We start from the raw sequence: 25,790 nt of genomic DNA, 5'->3' as shown, positions 1-25,790 counted from the left end.
TAAAACTATGAACATAGGATGTGCAAACATAAAACAATTTCTGTGAATAATTTGAATGGAGGAAAGATGATATGACAAAAAATGGACTTCCCTTTGTGTGTGTGTGGGTGTGTGTGTGTGTGTGTGTGTGTACCATTAACCATCAACAAACACCATTACGTGCAGCTCCTCTGGGCATTTTAAGTATATGGGGCATTATGTTTTGGTAGCTTTTCAGTGTTGACACCATCTTCAAATCTCGGTATTACACAGGCAATACGAGCCAACCAGATACCACATAATGAAGTCAGGCGGATTTTGTCTATTCAGCGAGTGGTACACACACACAAACACACACACACACGCATGCACACACACACAGACACACAGACAGTCACAGAGTTACTCAGCACAAAACCCAAGCCATCACACTGGGAGCAGTACCACACACACATTTACACAAACGGCCAGTCTTAACATAACTCACAATTTTCCTAGCAGAGGGAGTTTTCTGTGTGTGTGTGTGTGTGTGTGTGTGTGTGTGTGTGTGTGTGTGTGTGTGTGTGTGTGTGTGTGTGTGTGTGCGTGTGTGGGTGTGTGTATGCGGTGGGCCAGAGATGTCACCCAAGTGAAGAGGAAAGAGGAAGTAAGCTGTTTAGAAAAAAAAATATTTGGGTGTTACCAGGATATGAAGTTAACAAGTCAGTGTGAAGAAAATGAAACACAGTTGGAAACAAAGTGTTTGTGGATTTTATTTGAGGTTTTGAAGGGTGAACTCTTCACTTTTTCTTTTCCTAGAGTAACTCAGTAAAACAAAGATTTGTTTGACTGAGCTGTGGTGTTATTAATAAGAGTGACAGAGCAGAGCTTGCGTCTATAGATACGCTTCCAGAAACAGAATTACTTAGTTTTCATTTGACCTCGATGATCTTCCTGCTTCAGATCTTCCCTCTTCACTTTTTTTTTGTTTGTTTGAACTCCTCCTTTTTCTTCTTCTCATATGATATTCTCAGTTGCTATAGACATGAAAGGTCATTCCCTTGGAGACTGTCTTAAACTGCACCCACATGGCTTCTGTTTCTGGACATTGGCAGAGATGTGTTTCTTTTAAATTTAGTAAACTCAAAAGTGTCTCACACATTTTTGCCTTTTTTAAGGTTCCTTCAACACTAACAGAAAAAGGATTGTTTGTCATTTTGTCAATGCAACGGAAATGCAAAGTAACCCACTCCCACATTAGGATTAAATACAGGCTATGCAAAACAGCTTCACGACACCATAAGGATTACTTTGTGTATGTGTGGGCATAAATGACTGTGGATGTTGCCCAAGGGATAACGCATGCAAATAAATGATGTTACTCTTCTAAGCCATATTTAATTAATAGCGTACAGTGAATTGATATATGCCGGTCAACAGATGAGACAACTTGCGGCTTAACTTTGGGTCACACTCACTGTGTGACAAAATCAAATAAAAGTATATAACAAAAAATAAAATAAAATAAAACTGCGCTCTTTATTTGCAAGAGCCACGCCTTGTTAGAGGCAACTCCCTTTGTTGGTCCGGGGATGCAGACAGCTACACACTTCTCCTGGAATGCATGGAGTCTCCATTCATTAATTTGCACTGACAAATGAGAGGCTGCAAAGAATTAGTTTTATATAGTTGGAAATACACTTCCATGGCTCTTGACCCACTCCACATTTCTACAAGAAATAGCTGCATTGATTTATCAGAGCATTAAAAACCCCCAAAACAATTTGTGTAATTCCAACAAGCTTTCTAATGACGTCTTTATTTTTCAGCACAGCATGAACTTTCTCATGGCAATTTTCTTGTCATTTCTTTAAGTACTCTTTAGGTATAGTTCTCCAGGACATTTACATTTGGATCTTGGCAGCCTTTCGTTCTTTGTCAACATGATTCCACGCTGCTTCAATAACGTTGATGTCCAGCCTCTGAGGAGGCCAATCCATGGCTGAGCTTGAATGACACACTGAAGGAGTTTTACATTTATGTGCATGGGATCATAGCCATGCTGATCTCCAGCAAACGAAGCTGTTGGCAGCCAGATGCTTTTCATATGGTATGGCATGGTGGATTAAAATCCAATGGCACTTTTGTGTGTTCAGAATTCCATCAATTTTGACAAGCTCCCCAACACCACTGGCTGAGAAACCATAACAGAGCCTCTGCTGTGTTTAACAGATGGCTGTAGACACTCACTGTTGTACCTCTCTCCAGACCAACCTTCGACACACTGATGATGATTTTAACCAAAAATTCCAACTTTGGAACAACATCCCTTTGTAACACCAGCTCTTGTTTAGCTCAAGTTCTTGTGTAATTTAGAATACCTCAGACTTTTCTCTCTGTTTCACTTGCTTAATGATTGCTTCTTCAAAGCCACCCTTCCACTGGGACCATTTCTGATGAGAACAACTGAAGGGCTGGATGCATCTTTGAGATCCCGTCTATAGGGTTTTATCCTATTTCTTAACGGCATGACTTTTAAACTCTATTCATTCAGAATTTTTAGGCCTTCTTTCGTCTTCCACTCGTCCAGTTTACTCAAATTTTCTAAGGGCACAGTACACACTGTGCTGAATTTTTAGATGATAGTTCTGTGGGAATCACTTTGTTGGTGTGTTATCTTTGGTACTTTTTGAAGATTCAGCTAAATAAATGGGAAAAAATGATGTGTTATTGTGACAGGCTGCTATTAAGAAAGTGCCTAAAGACACAATTTCACAAAACACATTTTGCATGCAGGGGAAATATCCTACACGAAGAGAAGCAACAGCATTATACATCATGTACATGCATTTTGTAGAGGGAGAAGAATTTCAAATGGTTCTTGTGGTTATTTTGGTCGGGCTGTAGCACGAGGAATCCCAGACATCAACTCTTGATACTTCCATCCCCCAGCCTCCATTTCACCCACTAACAACCCAAACCACTGACCACATGCACCCCCTGCTCCCAGGACCAAGCTAATTAAATGGTGCCCCCCAAACAAAATCACCACACTGCCATGGCATCTGCTTCGTGTTCATAAGTAAACACGGGTAATCAGAGGGGCTAGTAAACTGGGGACTTTTGTAAGACACAGACAGTGTAATCATTGTGTGTGTAAATGTGAACTGCTATAATAATACCTCACCTTTGACCTGCAGCCTTCACCACAGTGCAGGGGGATGATACACACTCTCTCACACACACATGCACACACAATTTAATACCATGTCAAAGCACATTATCCTGATTTATGGAGACTTACTTTTAGCCTTACCTTAGATTAAGCCTTCTACTTTACAGCACGTGTCCCAAAAAAGGAAGCTGAGCCGCCAAAACACGAGTACAGCTGTCTCTGTCTGAGCAGGGTGCTCCAGGATAACCATTGTTATCTTGCTTGGTCTTTCTGGATTCTTTATATGTCTTCTTGTACTTGGGTGCAACAGTTCAGGCTGAGGGGGGGGGGGGTTATCTTTGTTCCAAGGACGGGAAGCCGGTTGCGTGTGCGTGTTTGCCCTCGCGTGAGATAGTGTTTACGTGAAGGAAGGAAGATTAGTTTGGCCAGCAGCCTATTTCTGGCCACACAATGTTAGACATAAGAGTATTTTCACTGCGTTCATGTACACATGATGATATATACATTTGTTACCGTACAAATGGCAAATGCAATATTTGCCGTTTGCAGATTGTGTTGTCAGTCTGATATCAGGGAATACGCATGCTAACAGGCATGGTAAGTTTTGTGTTTCACAAAAGGAATTTTGTGTTTTGCTATTTTTGGACTCACAAATTCACTTTCCAACAGTCGAGGGGCACAAAGGTCGAGCACAATGAAAATAGCTTGTCCAACAAGAGCATTTTGTCATGTACAGCAAGTAACTGTATATTTTTTGTATCTATAAGCATGAAACTTACACACATTTTGAGCTTAGCTCACTGGATTTCTTAAAGGGACAGTTTTTCTTTTGGAGTATAACATCAAGTCAATTTAACTTCTGGGATATTGATCTGGTCAGTTAAATAGCAGAGGGGGGTTGTTGATCAATTTAAGCTGCTTTTTTTATTAATGAAATTACCAACAGGTGCACTAGAGGGGCAAAAATGAGACAAACCCCAACACAAAACTGGTTTTACAAGTGGAGGCCACTCACATTTTTCCCTCCTCTTCCTTTCTGACTTTTACTTCACTCATTTTTGCATTTGGCTAGGGTCAGAGTCACTACTGGTAATATGTAGTGACTCTAGGTAAATGCCTGGATCCTACAGAGGTTGCACAGGTAGTTTAACATTGCTGTGCCAAGAGCATGGACTTGATTGAGAGCTGGGTGTGGTGGGTGTGGCCGTAGAAGGCTCTTAACCCACCAGCAGTACTGTTATCTGCTTCTTTGTGCAAGAGTGAAAAGGATGAACACTGCCAGACTAGTGTACAGCGTCTGGCTTTCAATATCACCTTGATCTCAAAATATTTGTTTTGCTAATAATTAGGTGATTAGAGAACATGCCCATTGTGAAAATGCCGGGAACCGTGTGTTTGCATGTATGCATATTTTTGTGAGTGATCCATGTTCATCAGCTTAGAAAGAAATTGCTGATAAAACATGATGACTAACTGCAGATCTTCAATGTTGGCCTTCTTATCAGACCTACAGTTCCAGTTGTCATTTCCTTTTTGACTGACTGGTTTTTTTATGCATTAGGAAGCCGCAGACCTTTTGCTGCCTAAATCACGCAGTCGCTGCTCTCGGTTTCTTCATTTTCTGTTTTGTGTGTACTTTCTTTAGGCTCTCTGTGTATGAAGTTCTGTGCCTCCTGTGGCCAGATGCTCACGCAAATGAATGGAAATCTAGGGATGCAAATCCAACGGAAAGTAGCTTGTGTTAGTCCGTTTGTGTTTGTTTGTGTGTGTGAAGTCTTTTGGCTTCAACCAGATTGTCCTAGCTAAACCAGCTCACCAGGGTGGGGTGAGAGAAAGGAAATAATAGCAGGAAAAGTAATGACAGGTGTTTTGTTGCTGAATTATTTCTCCTGCTTATACTTGGCATCTAACACAGGCTGGTGATAGCAGCATAAGGATAATTCTAACACGAATAAGACGGCGACTTTTCATTATGTCTCTGAAATTGTGCAAACCCCCAAAGTGGTCCTCCTCTTTTCATTTTAAACAGGGAGCTTTGACTTCTAAAACAGGAAGCTTGGATACATTTGTGACTTTCTTTATTGTGCAGGACAAACACTGTACAAGTATGTTAGAGGAGTTTTGGCCCTCCCTAATTGAAACTCCCGGATAATATTCTGGTATGAGGTTACTTCGTGCAGTGTTTGAAAGGTCTGGATGACACACAGCTTCAGCAAACTGAAAAAAAAATATGATTGTTTGTGTTGCCGTGTAATTCTAAAAGCAAATGCAATTATTTTAAATGTGTCTGCATCAGTGTCTACACTGCCTGAGCCTCTCCCTCCGTCTACCAGAGGAAAGGAAGGGAGGGAAGAGAGAGGTGAAGAAAAGAGCCTGACTGCCAGCATTGTTCCACAATCACATGTTTCTGACTGCTTTCTTTTTCAATGTATAATCTTCTGCATATTTTTCTCCCTCACTAATAATATTGCTTCTGTACAGCAGTATCTTCTATCTCTTGGCTTTGTGTAGTTTTTTCCTGCCTTGTTCATTCTGCCTCCTGCTGATTGCCTAAAGTAGCAGGAGTGAGCGCGGACACACAGACACATACACTCTTGTACACACTATGAGAAACAGGAACAGAGGAGGTGGGGGTGCTTCCTGTCTGGCTGGAGATCGTCGTGTTTCTTTGTGCCTGTGTGTGCGTGTGTGCGTCTGGCGTGCTTCTAGTGGTAGAAGCACTGCAGAATAAAACGAATTCGAGGGGAGTGGGAGGATTTCAGTTTTCATGGTCACACACAGCATAAATGTCTTTGAATGAGTATTAACATGATGAAGGTCAGAACAGAGTGCACAGGGAGGCAATTTTCCATGACTTGTGGTTAAGTGAAGAACAATTTTTAAAGGAGTATTTGAGTTTCTTACAGTTTAGACTATTTTGCTATCATTCACAATGTTTAAAATAAAGTGTAAATGCAAAATTTAGCAGTTGGGACATAAGCAGCAGTACTAACAGTGCATAATTCACAGTGGCCTTCACAGTGTGGGCTGGGTGTGTCTGTTTCTGAAATGAAACTGTTAAAATGCTAGTTTTTGTGAGCAGGCTGCTCTCAAGGCAACTGGCCCATGACCATATGCATTTAAATAAATATATAATTTTATGTTAATCGTGCAGAGATCATTGTATTTGGCACACCTGTTCAACCACTCTTTAACACAAATATCAAATCAACCAATCACATGGAAGCAACTTAATGCATTTAAGTATAAAGACACAGTCTAAACCACCTGTTGAAGTTCAAGAATGGGGAGGAAAGCTGATTTATCTGACTTTAAACATGGCATGGTTGTTAGTGCCAGCCAAGCTATTTCAGAAACTTCTGATCTACTGGGATTTTCCAGCCATCTCAGAGGTTTCCAGAGAGTTGTCTGACAAGAAAAAAATATCCAGTGAGCTGCATTTCTCTGGGTGCCATACAATGTTGATGTGAGAGGTCAGAGGAGAATGGCCAAGCTGCTTACAGAGGACAGGAAGGCAAGTGTAACTCAAACAACCACTGGTTGCCATAAAGGTATGCAGAAGATCATCTGAATACACAACACGTTGACTGTTGAAGCAGATGGGTTACAGCAGCTGAAGACCACACGATGTGACAGTCCTGACAACAGAAGACCGGATTGCTCTTAAGGATTGTTTGGAGTCGACTGTGTGGGAGGTGATCTGTGACGACCACGGAGAGGACATCGACAGCCTGGTAACATGCATTACGGACTATATAAACTTCTGTGTGGATAACACCGTGCCTACCAGGACTGTGCGGTGTTTCTCCAACAACAAACCGTGGATTAACCCAGGCATTAAAGCCGTCCTTAAGCAGAAGAGGAGGGCCTTCAAATCCAGAGACAAGGAGGAGTTGAAAAGGGTGCAGAGAGAGCTGAGAGGACTGATAAGGAATGGGAAGGACAGCTACAGGCAGAAGTTGGAGAACCAGCTTCAACAAAACAACATTGGTGAAGTCTGGAGAGGCCTCAGAACCATCTCGGGCCACAAAGGTCAGAACTCTCTGCCTGGGAGGGATGTGAGGTGGGCAAATGAACTGAATCATTTCTTTAACAGATTTGATTCAGCCATGAGACAGTCTACAACATCGGCTGCAGACTCACCCACCCCCACTGCTGCTGTCTCACCTCTGACACCTCAGACACTTCACACCTCCTCCACTCACCCTGCTCACTCCTCCCCACCCCCAACAACAGCATCCAATGCACACTCAACACAAGGCTCCAGTCTGTTTCTCTCAACCACCCAGGTTAGGAGGGAACTGAGGAGGATTAAAGCCAAGAAGGCAGCGGGCCCAGATGGCATCAGCTCAAGGGTGGTCAGGTCCTGCGTGGACCAACTGTGTGGGGTGATGGAGCACCTCTTCAACCTGAGCCTGAGGCTGGGAAGAGTCCCACAGCTCTGGAAAACCTCCTGTGTTGTACCAGTGCCAAAGACTTCACGCCCCAAGGACCTCAACTGCTACAGGCCGGTGGCTCTGGCATCCCCCCTGATGAAGACCCTGGAGTGGCTGGTCCTAGCTCAGCTTCGGCACCTGGTGAGCTCATCACTGGACCCACTTCAGTTTGCCTACCAGCCTGGCATTGGAGCGGATGATGCCGTCATCCACCTCCTACATCGTTCCCTCTCTCACCTGGAGACCGCTGGGAGCACTGTGAGAATTATGTTCTTTGATTTCTCCAGTGCCTTCAACACCATTCTTCCCACGGTCTTGAAGGACAAGCTGGAGAACTCTGGAGTGGACCATCACCTCACTACATGGATTCTGGACTACCTCACCGACCGACCACAGTATGTGAGAACTCAGGGCTGTGTGTCTGACAGGGTCGTCTGCAGTACGGGGGCCCCACAGGGAACGGTTCTGGCTCCGTTTCCTCTTCACCATCTACACTGCAGACTTCTCCCACAACTCCACCCAGTGCTTCCTGCAGAAGTTCTCTGATGACTCTGCAATAGTCGGCCTCATCACTGATGGGGACGACAAGGAGTACAGAGGACTGACTCAAGACTTTGTGGACTGGTGCCAGCTGAACTACCTCCAGATCAACGCCAGTAAAACCAAGGAGCTGGTGGTAGACTTCCGCAGGCACAAACATCCTCCACTGCAACCACTGAACATCCAAGGTATGGACATTGAGGCTGTGGACAGCTACAGGTACCTTGGTGTTCATCTGAACAATAAACTGGACTGAACTCATAATTCAGACGCCCTCTACAGGAAAGGGCAGAGCAGGCTGTACCTGCTGCGGAGACTCAGGTCATTTGGAGTGGAGGGCCCACTCCTGAAGACCTATGACTCTGTGGTGGCCTCAGCAATCTTTTACGGTGTGGTCTGCTGGGGTGGCAACATCTCTGCAGGGGACAGGAAGAGACTGAACAGGCTGATCCGAAGGGCCAGTGTCAGGAGAATGGCGGCTAAGCTGTCATTCCTGTTGGACAACATCTCCCACCCCATGCAGGAGACTCTGACAGCACTGAGCAGCTCCTTCAGTGGAAGGCTGGGGCACCCACGGTGTGGGACGGAAAGATTTTGCAGGTCTTTCCTCCCCACTGCTGTCAGACTCCACAACAAAGACTTTTGCAGCTGATCAAACCCACACATGAGCAATAAGACTCCTATATGTGCAACTCTTTCTCTGACAAAGTTGTACTTTTGTATTTTCTTACTCAGTTGTATATAGCATTTGTATTCTATTTTATTCTATTGTATATATTATTCTATTTGATTCTATTGTATATAGTATTTTATTTTATTTTATTGCATTCCAGTGTTTTCTAATTTCTGCTACATACCTTTGCACTTTTGCTGTAACGAAACAAATTTCCCACCTGTGGGACTAATAAAGGTCATCTTATCTTAACCAGCCTCATTAAACCGGTTCAGGCTGGTGGTGATAGTGCAATAGCGTGGGGGCTATTTTCTTGGCAGACTTCGGGCCCTTTAGCATTATTTAAACAACATAGCCTATGTGAGCGCTGTTGCTGGTCACGCCTGTCGCTTTATAACCACAGTGTAATGCACACACACTAGACTAACATAATCTTGAAGTGGTTTTTTGACCATGACAATGAGTTTACTACTCAGATGGCTTCCCCAGTCATCAGATCTCAATCCAATAGAGCGCCTTTGGGATGTGGTGTAATAGAAGATTGACATCATGGATGTGCAGCAACTGCATGATGCCATCATGTCAGTATGGACCAAAATCTCTGAAGAGCCTTGTTGGATCTATGCCACAGAAAATTAAGTCAGTTCCAAAGGCACCATGCTAGTACTAGCAAGGTGTAACTAATAGAGTGTCCAGTGAGCGTATGTCCTCGTATTGAATTTACACTTCCAAAAATGTTGGGATGTCCCATGTTTTTTATGTTGCTACGTCACTTCCTCTGGAGGAGAACAAGAGCAGTTGCTGTGGTTCACAGTCTCGGGCCCCATTTGTCATATTTTTTCATTTCATAATGCTCCAGGTCTGAACCACAAGCAGGCCAGTTTAGCATTGCTGCCACGCTGCTGTAATATATGCAAAATACAGTTTGGCATTGTCCTGCTGAGATAAACAAACAAAACATTATCTGAATGGCAGCACATGCTATCACTGGGGTGCAAGCTAACCATGCCATGTCCACTAGCTCCCAGACAGACCACTACAGATGCTGCTTTTGACCTTCTGGATCTTGTTTTTATACTTTTTTCTTCTTTCTTTGGATGGTTAAGATTTAACCCCATTAGTGGATGAGGGTATTCTTATTTAAAGTTTGAAATTATTTGCAAATCTTCCCAAACAGCTTCACATCACATCTCAATTTTGTACAAACATGGCAGCAGTAAGAGAGCGGAAATCTAATTCTGCTTTAGTAACATTCCTTGCTGCAGGGTTTTGGGCGGAGATGGGTTTTAGCTTTTTGTTACCACCTATATGTCTACAACAATAGCAGGCCACTGATATGTGTCCATAGTGACATACTTGTAAGTGGGTGTGTGTGTATTAACATGAGTAAGTCTCTCATTTTTGTCGTATGTGTGATGGACACCCAACACCTTGCAGAGAGGTGAAACCAGTTTGCATGATGTGTTTATGCGTTATAGCAGTGGTATAGGGGTCGGACACCTGAGGGGCTAAAGAGGATGGGACTGCTTTGTTGTTTAAACAGGCACAGGCTTTGGATGTGCGTGCATCTGCGTGCGAATGTGTGTGTTTGCTGTGCAACAAGGGATGTTGAAATGAACAACAAATGTTCACCAGGCTTAAACCAAAGCAGGCAGACAAAATAAATAGAAAAATTACAAAGATGACCAAAACATCCAGGAATATTGTTTTTAAGTTGCTCTCTTAAAATTGTAGCATGATGCTTTGCTTAAAAAAAAAAAAAAAGCGCGTTTCTGTGGTGACACGCTTGCTGAAAGGAATCCAATAAGGAGAAAAAGTAATGCCAGCAAATGAGGGATAATCCATTGTATTAATTGGAATGTGGCACCATCAGCTGCACAGCAGATTACATCCATCCTACCCCGTCCTGCACAACACATTATGTGTGCATTCTTTAAAAATATGCATACATTATTTGCAAAACAAGCGAAGCCCAGTGTTTTCTTTGCCCACAATAACCTTCTTCTCACACAGCAACATGACCTCAGGCTTTATTCTAAAACGATCCTGGCAGCTTTCCTGCCCAGCCCTGCCCACTTTGTGATAACAAATAATGGCATCAAGATACATCAAAGCAATTAATTTCTTCCAAAAAGCTCTTGAATTGTCTGTTTTAATTATATCCATGTGTAAGTTTAACCAGGACATCCTGAACACACATTCATTTCAATGAAAATCTTACACTGTCTGGACATGAGCTTTGAAGCTTTATTTAACCAGGATATTAGCGTTATGCCTCTAAGCTCCATTTCCTTCTATTGTTTTAAATCAGTGGAGCTCTTGAACGAAGCAGCCCAATGCCATGTGTCTGGCTGGCATAACACTGCTGCCTCACTATGAAGGTGATGCTTAACATCAGCTCTTTTTGCATTTGCAGCCATTGTCACACTGGCAGCAGTCACGAGCTGCGGCTGCCAGGAAAATGCACGGAATTATGAGCTGCACAATGAGCTCGGACAATGCCTTCTTCATTACCTCGTGCTTGTCTTTACCAACTACTTCCTTATGACCACAGGAAAGAATTCCACCTTGTCAGAGCGGTTACGCCAGCCAGCAAGGCAGGCGAGACAAAGATGCCCTAAACTCACGATGTAAGATTGGCGAGTGTAAAAGAAGTGGTAACAAGAGATGGGATTCCTGATAGTTGTTGAGGTTTAAGTTAGGCTGTCAATTATTTGCAAATGGCAAGTCTTGATGGGAGAGTTGTTTGCAGACCCAGTCCCACAGCAGATACGCCTTTAGAGATGGGTGTGACATTATATAAACGCCCTTAGTGGTAAATAAATGAAAACACTTATGTGGGAACAACGGAGTAAGTAAAACAAAGTGAGAAATTATTTCTGTTTATTCATCTTACCTTTACATGCCTCTTCAGCACATGGCATCACCCCTGTTAGCACATTTATGAATAGGTGCATTCTGCTGAAGTCAAACTGTTCTCTTATGCAGCACATTTAAAAATTTTTTTTTAATGTTTATTCTCATTTTGCATCCGTATTACTGAAGGCTTCATTCACCCCACAAAAGAAAAACTAGCAATGAGGATTGTTGAATTACTTTCTATGATTCCTCAAGACTTTCTGTGTTTGCATTTATTGGACCTATTGAGATTAGCAAAATGAGTGAATAGATTTACTTTTGAACCCTTTTGTGAACTTGCTTGATGCTCATTTTGTGCTTCTGGGCTGAGACAGATGAGTAAGGCACTCCAACCTCTAGCTTGGTATGAATACTGGAAACAAGAGGAAGCTTTGTTCAACAATATAAACAAGAACTATGGCACCATGATCTTTAATATTCCAGATCTCTTCATGCAGTCTTGTTATCGCCACACCCTTTAAGTAGACATAGTTAATTCTGATGTTCAGCTTCTGACTTTAACCTCATATCTACCAAACAGCCTCTATGTTTCATTATCTCATCTACATCTTTGCAAGACACCATCACACATAAATTACTAGATTGTTCTGTTAAATTAGGCGAATGTTGCAGACCAATGGAACTATGCTAACCTTAACTAAAACTACATCAACTGCATACCATACAAAAATACATTAAATTACCAAAAGTATTTGCACATCTGCCTTGAGTGACATCCCATTCTTAATCCATGGAGTTTAATAGGATGTCGGCCCACCCTTTGCAGCTATAACAGCTTCAACTTTTCAGGGAAGAAGAGTTCCCATCCATCCATTCACTTCCACTTATCCTTTTCAGGGTCGCAGGGGGCGCTGGAGCCTATCCCAGCTGTTATAGGGCGAGAGGCAGCGTACACCCTGGACAGGTCACCAGTCTGTCGCACAGCCAACACACAGGGACAAACAACCATTCGCACTAACATTCAGACCTAGTGGCAATTTGGATTATCCAATTAACCTATCCCCACAAGCTGCATGTCTTTGGACAGTAGGAGGAAGCCGGAGTACCCGGAGGGAACCCACGCAAACACGGGGAGAACATGCAAACTCCACACATGCAAACTCCACCAGCCCGATCGTGGAATTGAACTCAGGACCTTCTTGCTGTGCGGCAACAGTGCTAACCACCGTGCCACCGTGCTGCCCAGGTTACCAAGGTTTAGAAGTGTTTGTGGGAAATTCTGACCATTTTTCCAGAAGCAAATTTGTGAGATCAGACACTGATGTTGAATGAGAAGGCCTGGGTTACAGTCTCTGCTCTAATTCATCCCAAAGATATTTTATTGGGTTGAGATCAGGACTTTATGCAGGCCAGTCACGTTCTTCCAAACCAAACCTGCTCATCCATGTCTTTATGGACTGTGCTTTGTGTGCTGTTGTGCAGCCATGTTGGAACAGGAAGGGACCATCCCCAAACTGTACAACTCCTGAAAAACAACCCTACACCATAATCCCCCTCCATCAAACTTTACACTTGGCACAATGCAGTCACACAAGTACCATTGTCCTGGAAAACCCTGACTCGTCCATCAGATTGCCAGGCAGAGAAGCATGATTTATCACTCCAGAGAACATGTCTCCATAGAGTCCAGTAGTGTCTGATACACGGTCTTGAGCTAATTTCAAACTCACATGGACTTTGGAAGTCTGTAGCGACCAAGTTGGCAGAAGGTTGGTGACCTCTGTGCACTATGAGCCTCAGCATCCGTGGACTTCACGCTGTGATTTTACATTGCCAACCAGTTCATGTTGTTCCCAATCGCTTTCACTTTGTTTTAATACCACTAATAGCTGACTGTGGAATATTTAGTAGTGAGAAAGTTTCATGACTAGATATGATGCACAGGTGGCATCCTATGAAAGTACCACGCTGGAACTCACCGAGCTCATGAGAGCAACCCATTCTTTAAAAAAAATGTTTGTGAATGTGGAAGTGATTGGAACACCTGAATTCAATGATTTAAATGGGTGAGTGAAAATTTTGGGCATTATAGTGTATTTTTGCATGACATATTGGAGTGTTAGAGATTGGTAGTGCTTGTCAGCAAACAGACACAGGGCAGGATTCTGATTGCAAAGCAGTGACTTGTGAGAGCTTAAAGAGGGAGATCTCATTTTCTGTGCTTGTCTTTTCATGATTGCTCTTTGTGTGGATGTAAACTGTGGGCCTTCCAAGAAGCAGTTGTTTTAAATTTGTGGCAGAACCTAAGAGAAAGAACTTTTAATTATAACAAGCTGTGGCAGCCCGCCAAGAAAGCAGTGCTATACTTGGAAACCAAACTTTATGAGCAGAAAATCCAAACGCTGCCCACACTGGGCCTCGGAGGTAAAGTCCAGAAATACCACAACAATGAAAAAGGAGTGTTTAAGGTGGATAAGAATACAAGGGGGGGGGGGGGGGGGGGGTCCTGGGTCAAATATTTTGACCTCTAAAATGAAGGAATACTTAAAAAAATCTAAATTAAAGAAAACACAGGTAACAGAGTCAACTGTTTTTCCGCTCCTCGCCCCTTTTCAGTATTCCTTCTTCATTCCTTCCTTTCCTTCACTTTTCATCCCCTTTTATCTCTTTAATTTCCTTTTGTCTCCCTCCCTGTCCTCGGACTCCTTCCGCTTGTTTTTTCTCATTCAGACTGTAGCCATGTGAGGAAATATAAACTTTCTATTTTTTTCACCATACTTTTCTTTTCTTTTTCCCGCCGGGCCCCAAATTCCTGTCACCTATCATCGACACGCGCGCGCGCGCACACACGTAGACCTCCCAGTACATCGAGTCCAAACCACACCCAGCTCCAGGTCTCCCTCCCTCGCGCGCTCTCGACGGCCGGGCTAGCGGACGTGCATTTGTACTTTTTTGTTTTTTTTGATTACTAGCGAGAACGACAGCTGCTGTTTTCTCACGTTCGAGGCTGTTTCTTCCACAGAAGAGTTGTTTTTCGTGCTTGGACCAAATTCGGTGAGCGAACTTTTCTTTCCTGATAACTTTTATTTTAAGTTTAGTTTGGCGCTTAAATGCCAAACAGAACTTTCTATGTGGGAGTTGTGGCATCACTCAGAGCAACTTTATGTGTTTGAAGTGCAGCGTAACGTGTTTACTGCTCTAGAAGACAGCTGTCTAAAAAATCTAAATAAATACATGAATTAATACATTAAAACAACAACAACAACAACAACAAAATATATAAATAAACAGAACCTTAAAAAATATATTTTATGGTATGTCTGTTTAAGCGTATTTGGACATTAGGCCGTCTCTTACTGTTTGTTGCAGGGTTTAAGGGTCCCTTACTGCCGTGTTTTGCCCTGTGGGTATTTTTACACAGATTGTAACTCAGCTCCAAGTTCAGACATTGGAAATAAAAGGGGCGTTGTCAGCCACTTTGATAATGTGTGTGGGAGTAAAACGTATTTTTAAGTCCAGTGAAAGAAACTTTAGTGTTTTGGGAAGGAGGATAAACATTTAGTTTTTTCTTTCGTTTTTTTCAATGGACGCTGAAAATATGCGCCTGTGAACTCTGGGACTTAAAGATCGGGCTTCCTGCAACATGACACAGAAGGCTGTTATGTTGCTGTGGTTGTGGTTTCCGGGACTATGCTTTATATATGTTGCTTATAATATATTTAAGGGGTGCCATCTAAATGCAGTACACACACTGTAATGCCTTTATCCCTGTCTTTAAGTTTTCAATGGGGTAGATCCCTGTTTCTCTTCATGCCTGTCGCCCTCTTGTGGATAGAAAATAACATTAGACTATGTTATTTTAGGTTTCTGTGGTTACAGATTTTTTTTTAGCTCCAACAACAAATAAGATAAAAGTATAGAGAAAGATATGAGGACATATGAAATGGGAGGGTTACAGTTGAACTGCAATAATGTGGATACACTGGATGGCGTGGGCAAAGTTAAATTGGCGGGAGGGGGCTCTGTCAAGTTGCAACACGCTCCTGAAAATAGGAACTGAGGCATCAAAGCATTATTTACTCCAGCCTCAATGCCACTTGTGGTATAGACCATGCTGCAATCACAATATGGTAAATGCTAAATGGCCTGTATTTCTATAGCGCTTTACTTAGTCCCTATAGATCCCAAAGCGCTTTACACTACATTCGGTCATCCACCCATTCACACACTGGTGATGGCAAGCTACATTGTAGCCACAGCCACCCTGGGGCGCACTGACAGAGGTGAGGCTGCCGGACACTGGCGCCACCGGGCCCTCTGACCACCACCTGTAGGCAACGGGTGAAGTGTCTTGTCCAAGGACACAACGACAGAGACTGTCGGAGCCGGGGCTCGAACCGGCAACCTTCCGATTACAAGACGAACTGCCAACTCTTGAGCCACGATCGCCCCACATTAAGCTATATTTTGAGTAGAAATCTGGTTTCCATATCTCTTAATAATCACATACAGGGAATATACATGTGAACAAGTGCGTTAAGCAAGAGACTGAGTGAGCAAATGGATGGATAAATTGCTAAATACAGGAGTGAAGCTAAACGTGGCTGCATTTTGATGGATACCATCATCCCACCATATTGAAGGTGGTGTGTTTTCATCCCATCAGAGTCAAGTTTTAGAGTGCAAGAGGGTTTGGATGTATAATTCAGGCAGAATAACTCCTGAAGCATTTTCCCTCTTACACTTATGTTTTGTGACACGAGGTAGCGAGCCACAAGCATTTCCCCTCATACAGAATGTGGCACGCGGAAAGACATGAGTGACATATGATAGGAGGGGAATTAGACAGCAGGCTTATGGAGAGATTTTAAGCGTCGCTGACAGATGAAAGCGATTAGGGAACAAGTGTGAAGTGACTGACAGAAGAACAGAAAAAGATGAACAATATAAATAAATAGGGATGGAGATGTGAGTGGAGGTCTCCTTTTCATCTCTCTGTCAGGTGTTACTTAACCTCTCTCTCCCTCTGTCTCTCCATGTGGAAGTTATTACTCAGCACTGTCACATGAGGAATGTGTGAAGAAAAGCACGTACACACACACACACACACCTAAAAACCATGTTAGCGTCCAACATGAAAGAATGCCTGTGTTGAAGTATTTGAAGCCAGAAGGAAAACAGTTGTGTATATGTGTGCAGATTCTTCTTATTTTTTGGGCTCTTTTGTAACTTCATGTTACCCTTCTCTAGTACTCAGAAAAACTTGATATTGTGTGAGTCTTTTTGTCTATTTGGGATGTGAATATGTCATTTGTATGCATTCACAGACAAATAACACAAATAACCACCGAAGTAACTGGTCTATCTGCAATTTCATAGACTGTATTGTACACTCTCCTAATATTTTAGTATGGATGGCAAGGAATAGAGCAACAGTCAGTCCAGAGTACCACTTTTATTGAATATTTGAAGCCTAATGTTGTGTTGTCCCATTAAAGCTAGTCCCTGAAAGATGAAGCCAGGTTGGGTCTCCTCAACACAGACATTTAAAGTCTCACCAATCCTTGTTGTGTCCTTCAAATTCAGTCAGATGCTGCATGACTTTGAGTCATTTAAATCCCCCTAAAACAGCACAGTACTGTTGACTTGCTACACAATATACAGGGTTTGGTCTACAAATGTAGCCAAACACTGTCCCTAAGGATGAACTAAAATGTTTCCCCTTGTAGTAATTGTAAAGTTGCATCTAGAATGCAGCATCATATCTAAAAAAGACCTCTTATAGATACATAATGCTTGATTTCTGCCATCGGTCCTGGGAAAGTGTACCTTTTGTGTAAAGGTAATCCAAAGCTTGGCCTGTAAGTCGTATACACACAGAAAGATTTGGTTCCCCTTTGCTATAAGTGAATCTTATGATATATAAATTTAACATTATGACCAAGTCTATGACCAAAGCACTGAAAATGAGTCTTAATTTCTCATGGAGATTGAGTTTTTCATGAGCAAATGTTTCTCAATTGTCAGCTTAAGCTTCTTTGAATATTTGTGCATACACAAAAAGGAGTATTCAAGAGTAAAGGCAGATGAGGGCCAGAGGGCTCCACTGGAAGTCTTCTATCCCTTCTCTCTTCTTTTTTTTCCTCAATCCAATTTTCCATGGCCAAAGACACAGAGAGAGAGATAAGTAGAGAGAAAGGGAGAATGGGACAGTGAGAGAGGCGGGGGAGTGAGATGCAGAGGCCCAGTTAAGTCTGTGGCTTTGTGTTTTATGAAAAGAGGGAAAAAAAGGACATTAAAAGTCAGCATTTTCCACCAGACAAGGGAATCAGTCGACATGAGCACACACATATACACACTTGCACTCTTCCACTGACTGAGTCTCCCCCAGTCTCCTATTATAAGGCTGAGTGGAGAGGAGGAATGGCTTCATTTGTGGTGTTTGTCAGCGTGTGTGTATCTGTGTGACAGGGAAGGTAACTGGAGTTATCTGTCATTGTGTTTCTCTGCTTACACCTAGCCGTATGCCAGACTTTCCTAAAGTTAAACACAAAGGGAACTGTCACATCTTGTACAAACAAAACACAGGATAATATACTTACTGTAAAATGACCTGAGTTATACTGCTGCTGATGTGGAGAAAAGCTAAGCTTCACTTTGTTCTTTTTTCCGACTAGAGACTTTCCATGGTCATTTTTTTTGTGCTGAGAAGGTCTCACAAAACTAAAGCCCCTAAACCATGTAAACCCACTTTGAATAGCTCTAAAAACACTAGCCTCACAGGGAAAACATAACAGCAAAAATTCAACTTCTGTAGGTTACCCTTTAGCAGCTACATTTCGCTTGTGAACATCACATCTTAGTTCAGATTACATTTGTTAATGACCACGGCAAAGATGGTGTTACAATAGATTTGTTATTACTTGTTCTGGTGGCGCACACCTCACAGTTGAGGCAAATAAAATCTGTCTGTTATGATAGATAAGGTGTGACAAATTGTGCCGTGTTGGTGTGAAGCAGGTCAAAGAAGCATGGCTAATGTATGCAACATGAATGTGGATAGTGTGTGTGTCTGTGTGTCAGCTGTTGCCTGATGTCAGAGGAACGACAATTCACACTCTACTATCAGCGCTGAGGGAAACCCATTAGGGTCGCTGGGAGTGCAGGGTCCACATTAGGCTAATGTTAGGGTATGTTTGTAGTAAGTGTTGTTTTCTTTTCTTTAATCATGCTCATGATAATCGGGGCCTGGCAGTCAAAGTAATGAAGATCTTTACAGTGCAAGCACTCACCAACACAAAAGACACTTATTTCATTTACTTTCAATTATCTACATTTTCCTTATGCGAATCGTATGTTTTTCTTATATTTAACTCAGCTCCCAAATGTTTGCGATTTTGCATTCTGTGTATGTGTGCATACATCAAAGTCTGCACGACTGTACTCAGTATGTGCCTCTAGGCTCATGTTTTTGTTTTTCTGCCTTCCCTCCATTTCCCTCCAATTGGGTTCCCTTCCTTGTTTCTCTGATCCCACCCTCCTCCCGTGCTCCTCCTCTCTTTGCTGAGATGAGAAGGCAGCTGCAGACAGTAGAAGATCCAGCTGTGTGTGCCCACATGTGCATGTCTGGGGATTATTTTCCACTCCAAAGAATGTCCCTGCAGGTCAGATTAGGCTCAAAGAGATGCATTGCACTGGAAGTGAATTAAATTATCTTTTATTTTTAACTTTGGCCGCCCTTTTTCCCAAATGTCTTTCGATGCTTCCTTCACTGTGCTAGCGTTTCTCTGTAAAATCAAAAACTAAAATCAGATTTACAGAAACAGATTTATTATAAAGTGTTATATGTGTGCTATTCACTACTTTGTGTGGATATTGAGAGAGTTGGCATACAGTAGCTACTTTATATATAAGGTGTCACATATAAACACACAACGACACCAAACTACCATATAAACACAGACATCGCAGGCTTTTATTGCCTCAAAGCGTTTATGTTGAGAATAAACATTTTGCAGGCTCACGTGCGACAGGATTTTCACTTCCATTTCTTTGTAGTTTTTTTTTCCTCACAACCTCTGGTCTCGGTTTAAATGAGTCTTACCAAGCCTTTGTCTTCTCCAGTTTGATTTTCAGAACAGTATCATTATGATCTTTTGGCTTGAAAAGCCCTTGCTGTTCGCATACTTGTTGGAAACCTGAACCCTGTGCTTTTAGATGGCTGTTGTTATTTTCCCGCTTCCTTTTTACTATTTACCACCTGGTGCCCCCTTCCCCCCTACCCAGACAGGGAGGACCTATCCTTTGGCACATCACACAACCGCATACTCGCACACAAAAACTGTGACCTGCTTCCTGTTGGTGGGCAGAGACTGTTTTTACTGTGACTCCATTTTGGCGGGGAAGACTAATTCCTCTGCAGTCTGGCTGGGGCTGTGTGTGTGTGTGTGTGTGTGTGTGTGTGTGTGTGTGTGTGTGTGTGTGTGTGTGTGTGTGTGTGTGTGACGCAGATGCTAGTCAGTATGTGTTTCAGAAATGTAGGCCTACATTTGCAGAGACATTATATTATAAAGTGCCATTAAAGCTGTGCTGTAAAATGTCACAGTTGAATTGTAGATTTTGGAATCCTGTGTTATGTGAGCATTTGCAGCCAAATAACCGAATGATGCTGACAAGGCATTTTTTTTTATGCTGAGCAAAACTCAACCCTGGATTTTCTCACACATGGTTTTCTGGGTATGCTTGAGTTTGTTTTTGTTTTTTTGTTTTTAATAGAATCCACATTTTTATTCACTCTGAGGAATTTGTCTGTAGAATACACAAATAAAAACTAATGAAAATAACAAAAGAAAATAAATCAGGCGCAACCTTGCAGAAAGAGAACACAGTAACTTATTGTTCAAATAACTGCCTGTTCAGACACAAATACGTCTTATCCTAACAGATACACCCAACCTGTTATGACTGTCAACAGTGATTTGTGAAACCATACACTTCTGGACATTTAGTTTGAATCATACTGCTACAAAGGCTAAGGTCACACTGCAGAAGAAGTAGAATAGGCTGGTATTTGAACCTGCACACTGAGTGCCCTTGGTTCATTTGAAATATGTAAACTTTACTGAAATGTATCCATGGCAGTGCGTCTTGATTTACTGGCATTCTTTTTATCAAATTTGTAACTGATAATTGTGTATCATTGTGTTGGTTAATCTCAGGTTTGAACAAAACACAGATTTACACACACACACACACACACACACACACACACACACACACACACACACACACCCCCCAAAAGTTTACTGCTGAGTCCTCGCTGCCATAAAGTCTGAATGAAGGCCTTTAATCACTGCAAAGTATACACTACACTCCCACACATTGTAAATGTGTGTATATATACTGTGTAAAACACCCACTCTTTCTTTGACACACATGTACACATGATTTGCTGGACAAAACATAAGATGTGTGTTTTCTTTAATTTAAGGGAAGACTCTGAGGCTTCTGACTGTTTCTTTGACAGCTATTTGGACACAATGTAACAGAACATACATAGACGGATTGTAATTGAAGTTTTTAGCGATGCTTTATCTACATATTTTCTAAATAGTTAAAAAAATCCTGTCAGTGCTATATTATTATACATTTCATTTCTATACATAATTTATATTTTGTTCTGTATGTATGTTATTCTGTCGATATTGTAATTACTGCTTGCTTTTCTTTGAAGGCTGATATTGGACAGTACTCCAGTTTCATTGTACTATTGTACAAGGTATGACTGTGCAATGACCATAAACAGTTAAAGACTGTGTTGACATTGCCAATATTAGTTATTTGGCATTATATGTATGTTGGCACATATTAGCTCATAAATTAAAATGAAAAAAATAAAGATGACACGGGAGAAACGCCCTTCAAACCATGAGTGCTGATCTTGCTTAGTTTGTCCACCACGCTGCAACTCTGCACTCGACAGTCAACGACGACTAGTAATCGAGAGTAATCGACCACTTGTGAAAATAAAGGAAGATTATTTTTAAACGACATTGTAGAGCTGCACAATTAATCGTTAGAAAATCGCGATCTCGATTTATACTTATGTGCGATCTCATTTCCAAATGACAACGATTTAAAAAAACTAAAAAAAACAAAAAACAAAACAAAACACAGACGACAATGATTGTATTGCATTTTGATCTGGGACGTAATCTGCATGAAAACAAGCGCTCACTCTTCCTGCTCAACAAATGACGAGGGCGGAGCCTTATACCACGTGATACAGAAGCTGTGCCGTGTGATGCTAAAATTAGCAGGGAAAAAACAACTGAGAACATGTCAGGGATGACGAGAAAGTGACAGGAGAAAATCCGTCCCGGTCAACCACCCAAACATCAATAACGGGAACCTTATACAGCGCTTCCCTATACCCGTCGAACTCCCGCAGGCACAAAGAAATTACGGAGGCTATTACTTATCACCTGACCATGTTTTGTGTATCTATACGAGCTGAATTTTTACATCACCAAATATCGATATTGGTATCGATCATGCATGATGATGATGATTAAAGAAATCATTTCTTTTTTTTCATTTACTCAGCTATTACACTCATGTTGCTTCCAACAGGTTCTTTTCATGTGAGCGGCCTTGATCCATTCCTCACTATCAGTCTGCAACCCCGCCTGTCTGACAGCCAGCATAAACATACAGAAGTGGTTCCACCAAAACTGACAATCAGCCAGTGGGAGAAACAAACAGCGAGGGGAAACGGCCTGCAGGGTATTTAACCAGTTTGACCGACAGGTGACAAAAAGCAGATAGAAGTTAGACGGAAAGGGCAGTCATGTTGATCGTCTTGGCTTTCATCATACTCTTTCATCTGGCTGCAGCCATCCTGCTCTTCGTTGCCACCATTCACAATGTAAGTACACACTGAAAATAAATACTCCTTTAACATAAATCATTTCACTTTTTTTAACAATGCTTGTGTCTATCCCTGATGTAGGCGTGGTGGGTGGTATCAAGACCTGGCATTAACATTATTAGTGACTTATGGTACGCATGTAACACCACTTGCGAATCGATTGAGGACAGTCACACTGTGAATGCAGGTAAGACAGTGTGTATACTTCCTATATCTCTGTAAATGTATGTCTGGGTATGCTACAACTTCTAACTTCTCTCTCCTCAGCTTATCTGCAGGCAGTCCAGGCTACCATGATCCTTGCCACTATATTGTGTTGCGTCAGCTTCTTCGTCTTCATCCTTCAGCTCTTCAGGATCAAACAGGGAGAGCGATTCATTTTCACAGCCATTATCCAGATATTGGCATGTATGTAAAACACATCTAACTTTTAATGTTCTAATGCAACTTATATCCACTATCCGTGTGTATGATTTCCATCCTTTTCCTTATCTCTTCTCTCATCTCCCAGCTTTATGTGTGATGATCGCGGTGTCCATCTACACGGCCGAGAACAAAAGCTTTCATAAGCATGACCTTCAGGAAGGCTCATTCGGCTCCTCTTATGTTGTGGCGTGGATCAGCTTCCCCATGACTCTCATCAGTGGCCTCGTGTACCTGGTGCTCAGGAAACGCAAATAGACATAATAGGCTTATATAAACAATATTCAAATTCTATAAATGGAAACTTGAACATATGAGTACAAACAAACAATTTTTCTCATCTAACATTCTTTTTTTAACCCTTATTTTTTATTTTCTATTGGAATCTGCTTCAAATTCTGCATCATTTCAAATCACAGGTGCAAATCTAGAAAACATTTAGTACTTTTTTGGTCCATCTTATGCATGAGCTTCTTGTTCCTGATGGTACATTGTTCTTACTGAGTGTGGCAAAGATGACTCTTCGGATTCAAGTCCTTTAGAGACATGGCAGTCCAATTTTTCCCTTGCTTACGTCTGTGGTAGCCACTGCAGTATGTTTCTGCAATTATCTAAGGCGAGAAGTGCACCGTGATTCACATTTGATCTGCAGTGCCTTGTTTAAACAGTGTAACCTTACCTTTGCCAGCATGGCACACTGTGCTGGCTAGCTCCATTTACATAAGGTCAAATCAGCTCGATGCAAATGCACACCACAAGAGCCTAGGTGACTTCATCACCCATCCACTGCTCTGCATAGACGAGGCTCCAGAGGACCCTTGCTGCATTTTGTGAGAACTTACCTTCACCTTCCTCCCTTTCCCTTGGCAAAAACACAGGAAGAGAGCTCTGCTTTGTCTCCCCCTGTTGTGTCGCTGTCTCCTGCTTTCCACCAACTCCAGTCACAGGACTGTTTTATCCAAAAGGATAATAGTGGAAGAAGGAAAAAGTGTGGAGGCTTGTCTGACATCTCCTAGACTTGCTAAAGGCTTTTTTTTTTTTTTTTGTGAATCTATAGTTGACAGACTTTATTTTGTACATATTTGCTGTGTGTGTATAGTTAAGGCTAGATTCAAATGATAAAAATTTTATCTATAAAATAAAAGGCATATAAATAAACAAATATTAACCACAGCATAGAAGTGTAGTGAATCAGTAGTTAGAGATACAAGATGTAGGATTTTAACCTTTTTGTTATGTTCTTATGTTACTTTTTGTGTTTTCATGGTTAGAAAGGAACCAGTGATTTGCTGTGAGATTTGGGATTTAAAACGACATAGAAATGTGTAAACTTCAAAGAAGAATGAACATTTCTTTGTTATTACTATGCTTGTTTTGTTCACAGCTTCTTTGAAGCTATTCTTTTGAAACCACTGTTTATTAGATTATAGCATCATGCGACTGGCGATGTATGAAGTAATTACCATATTTTTCCCCTCTCTGGCTGGGTTACTGCTTGGTCCATTACTGGAACATTTCTAGCATCTCTGCACTTACTCATGTGTCAGCTTTTAATAGTAAGCTAGATGTTATACCTGCCAGCAGTTCCTTGCATTACTTTAAAAGAACTGAAACCATCATGGGCATCAGCGATTATAGTTGTGCTGGATTACTTCAGAGATGCACTGTGCTGTTTTTGTTGTAAAGAGAAATGTTAGATAAAGCTTGGAACACAGAAGTTTGTAACCTGCTAACTCACCGGTGATGAAGATTTGTGGAAAAGGCGTGGAATTGAAGTTATTAAGCTTTACTATCCCAAGTCGATACTTGAAAATGAACAAAACAGCGTGTTAAAGGCCAAGATTACCATGATATTCATGCGTTTTGTCAAGTTGTCATCATTAGTGTTTCACTTGGTAAAAAGCCTCATGTAATTAAATGCCTTTTATCAAAAATGTTTGTTAATGTTGACTCTACTTTAGTTATGATGTAATGATTTTTAAAGCAGACCAATATTTAACTGTGGATAAATCAACGTTTTGAACATGGCATCTGATCAGATAAGTTAAATTAACATATTTTCCCAATTGAGTGTGTTGTTATTTATTCATCTAAATTGCTTTGGCATGAGTCGCCCTAGAAATGGCCACCTCCTCAGAGCAAATTCCCCCGCCTTTAACCAAAACAAATAAAAATACTCTGGTCTTTTCCTTTTAAGAAGTCATGGCCCAGTTATAGAAAAAAAAAACTATTCGTAACAAGGTTTGTGTTTTTTTTTTTTTTTTTTTGAGTAACTGGGTTATGATTCTGAGAAAGCCATCTTTAGCACCACAAAGCAGTCACCTTGTTATCTGGTTTTATTTTATCCAAAGAAAGAATATTTCTACAGCAGATGGCTCTAAAACTGGGCAACTCATACCAAATCAGTCTTTATGGCACCACAAAGTAAAAATGAAATAGTTTGTCCCTTTCATTTCAGTTGTAGATATTCAACATAAAACACGTTATTATCTTTAGAGTGAATTTATTAGTATACTTTTCTTGTAGTGTGTTTTATACCCATGTAGATGTCATAAGGTCATACTGACAGAAAAAATTGAGTTGTTGAAACCAAAACTGTATTTATGGGGATTTCTTTCTTTTTTGCATCTGAAATATTTCTAATGTTTAATGAAGTATTAATTCCAAATTGATTTAAAGTCTCATGTTGCTCCATAATGTTGTCAGTGTATATTTTGCTGTGTGGAGTTGTTTTCCGCAGGCTAGCAGTTTTTCAATTTCCAGTTTCTGCTTGTTAACGGCTCATTTCCTTGTATT

The 25,790-nt window shown here is 41.5% G+C and overlaps 1 protein-coding gene across 1 annotated transcript; it reads left to right on the top strand.

Annotated features, from left to right (window-relative positions):
* Positions 1–14,523: 14,523 nt before the first annotated feature.
* Positions 14,524–25,250, top strand: emp2 (epithelial membrane protein 2). Its single transcript, XM_026165473.1, has 5 exons — positions 14,524–14,695; positions 22,274–22,568; positions 22,653–22,758; positions 22,839–22,979; positions 23,083–25,250. Exons 2-5 carry the CDS (start codon positions 22,491–22,493, stop codon positions 23,250–23,252), a joined length of 495 nt encoding a protein of 164 aa, XP_026021258.1. The 5' UTR covers positions 14,524–14,695; positions 22,274–22,490; the 3' UTR covers positions 23,253–25,250.
* The last annotated feature ends 540 nt before the right edge of the window (positions 25,251–25,790 follow it).

This window comes from Astatotilapia calliptera, chromosome 4 (assembly GCF_900246225.1).
Source record: "Astatotilapia calliptera chromosome 4, fAstCal1.2, whole genome shotgun sequence".
In the NCBI taxonomy this organism is placed as follows: domain Eukaryota; kingdom Metazoa; phylum Chordata; class Actinopteri; order Cichliformes; family Cichlidae; genus Astatotilapia; species Astatotilapia calliptera.
The sequence above is the reverse complement of the archived record's forward strand: the minus strand, read 5'-3'. Positions and strand labels throughout refer to the sequence as shown.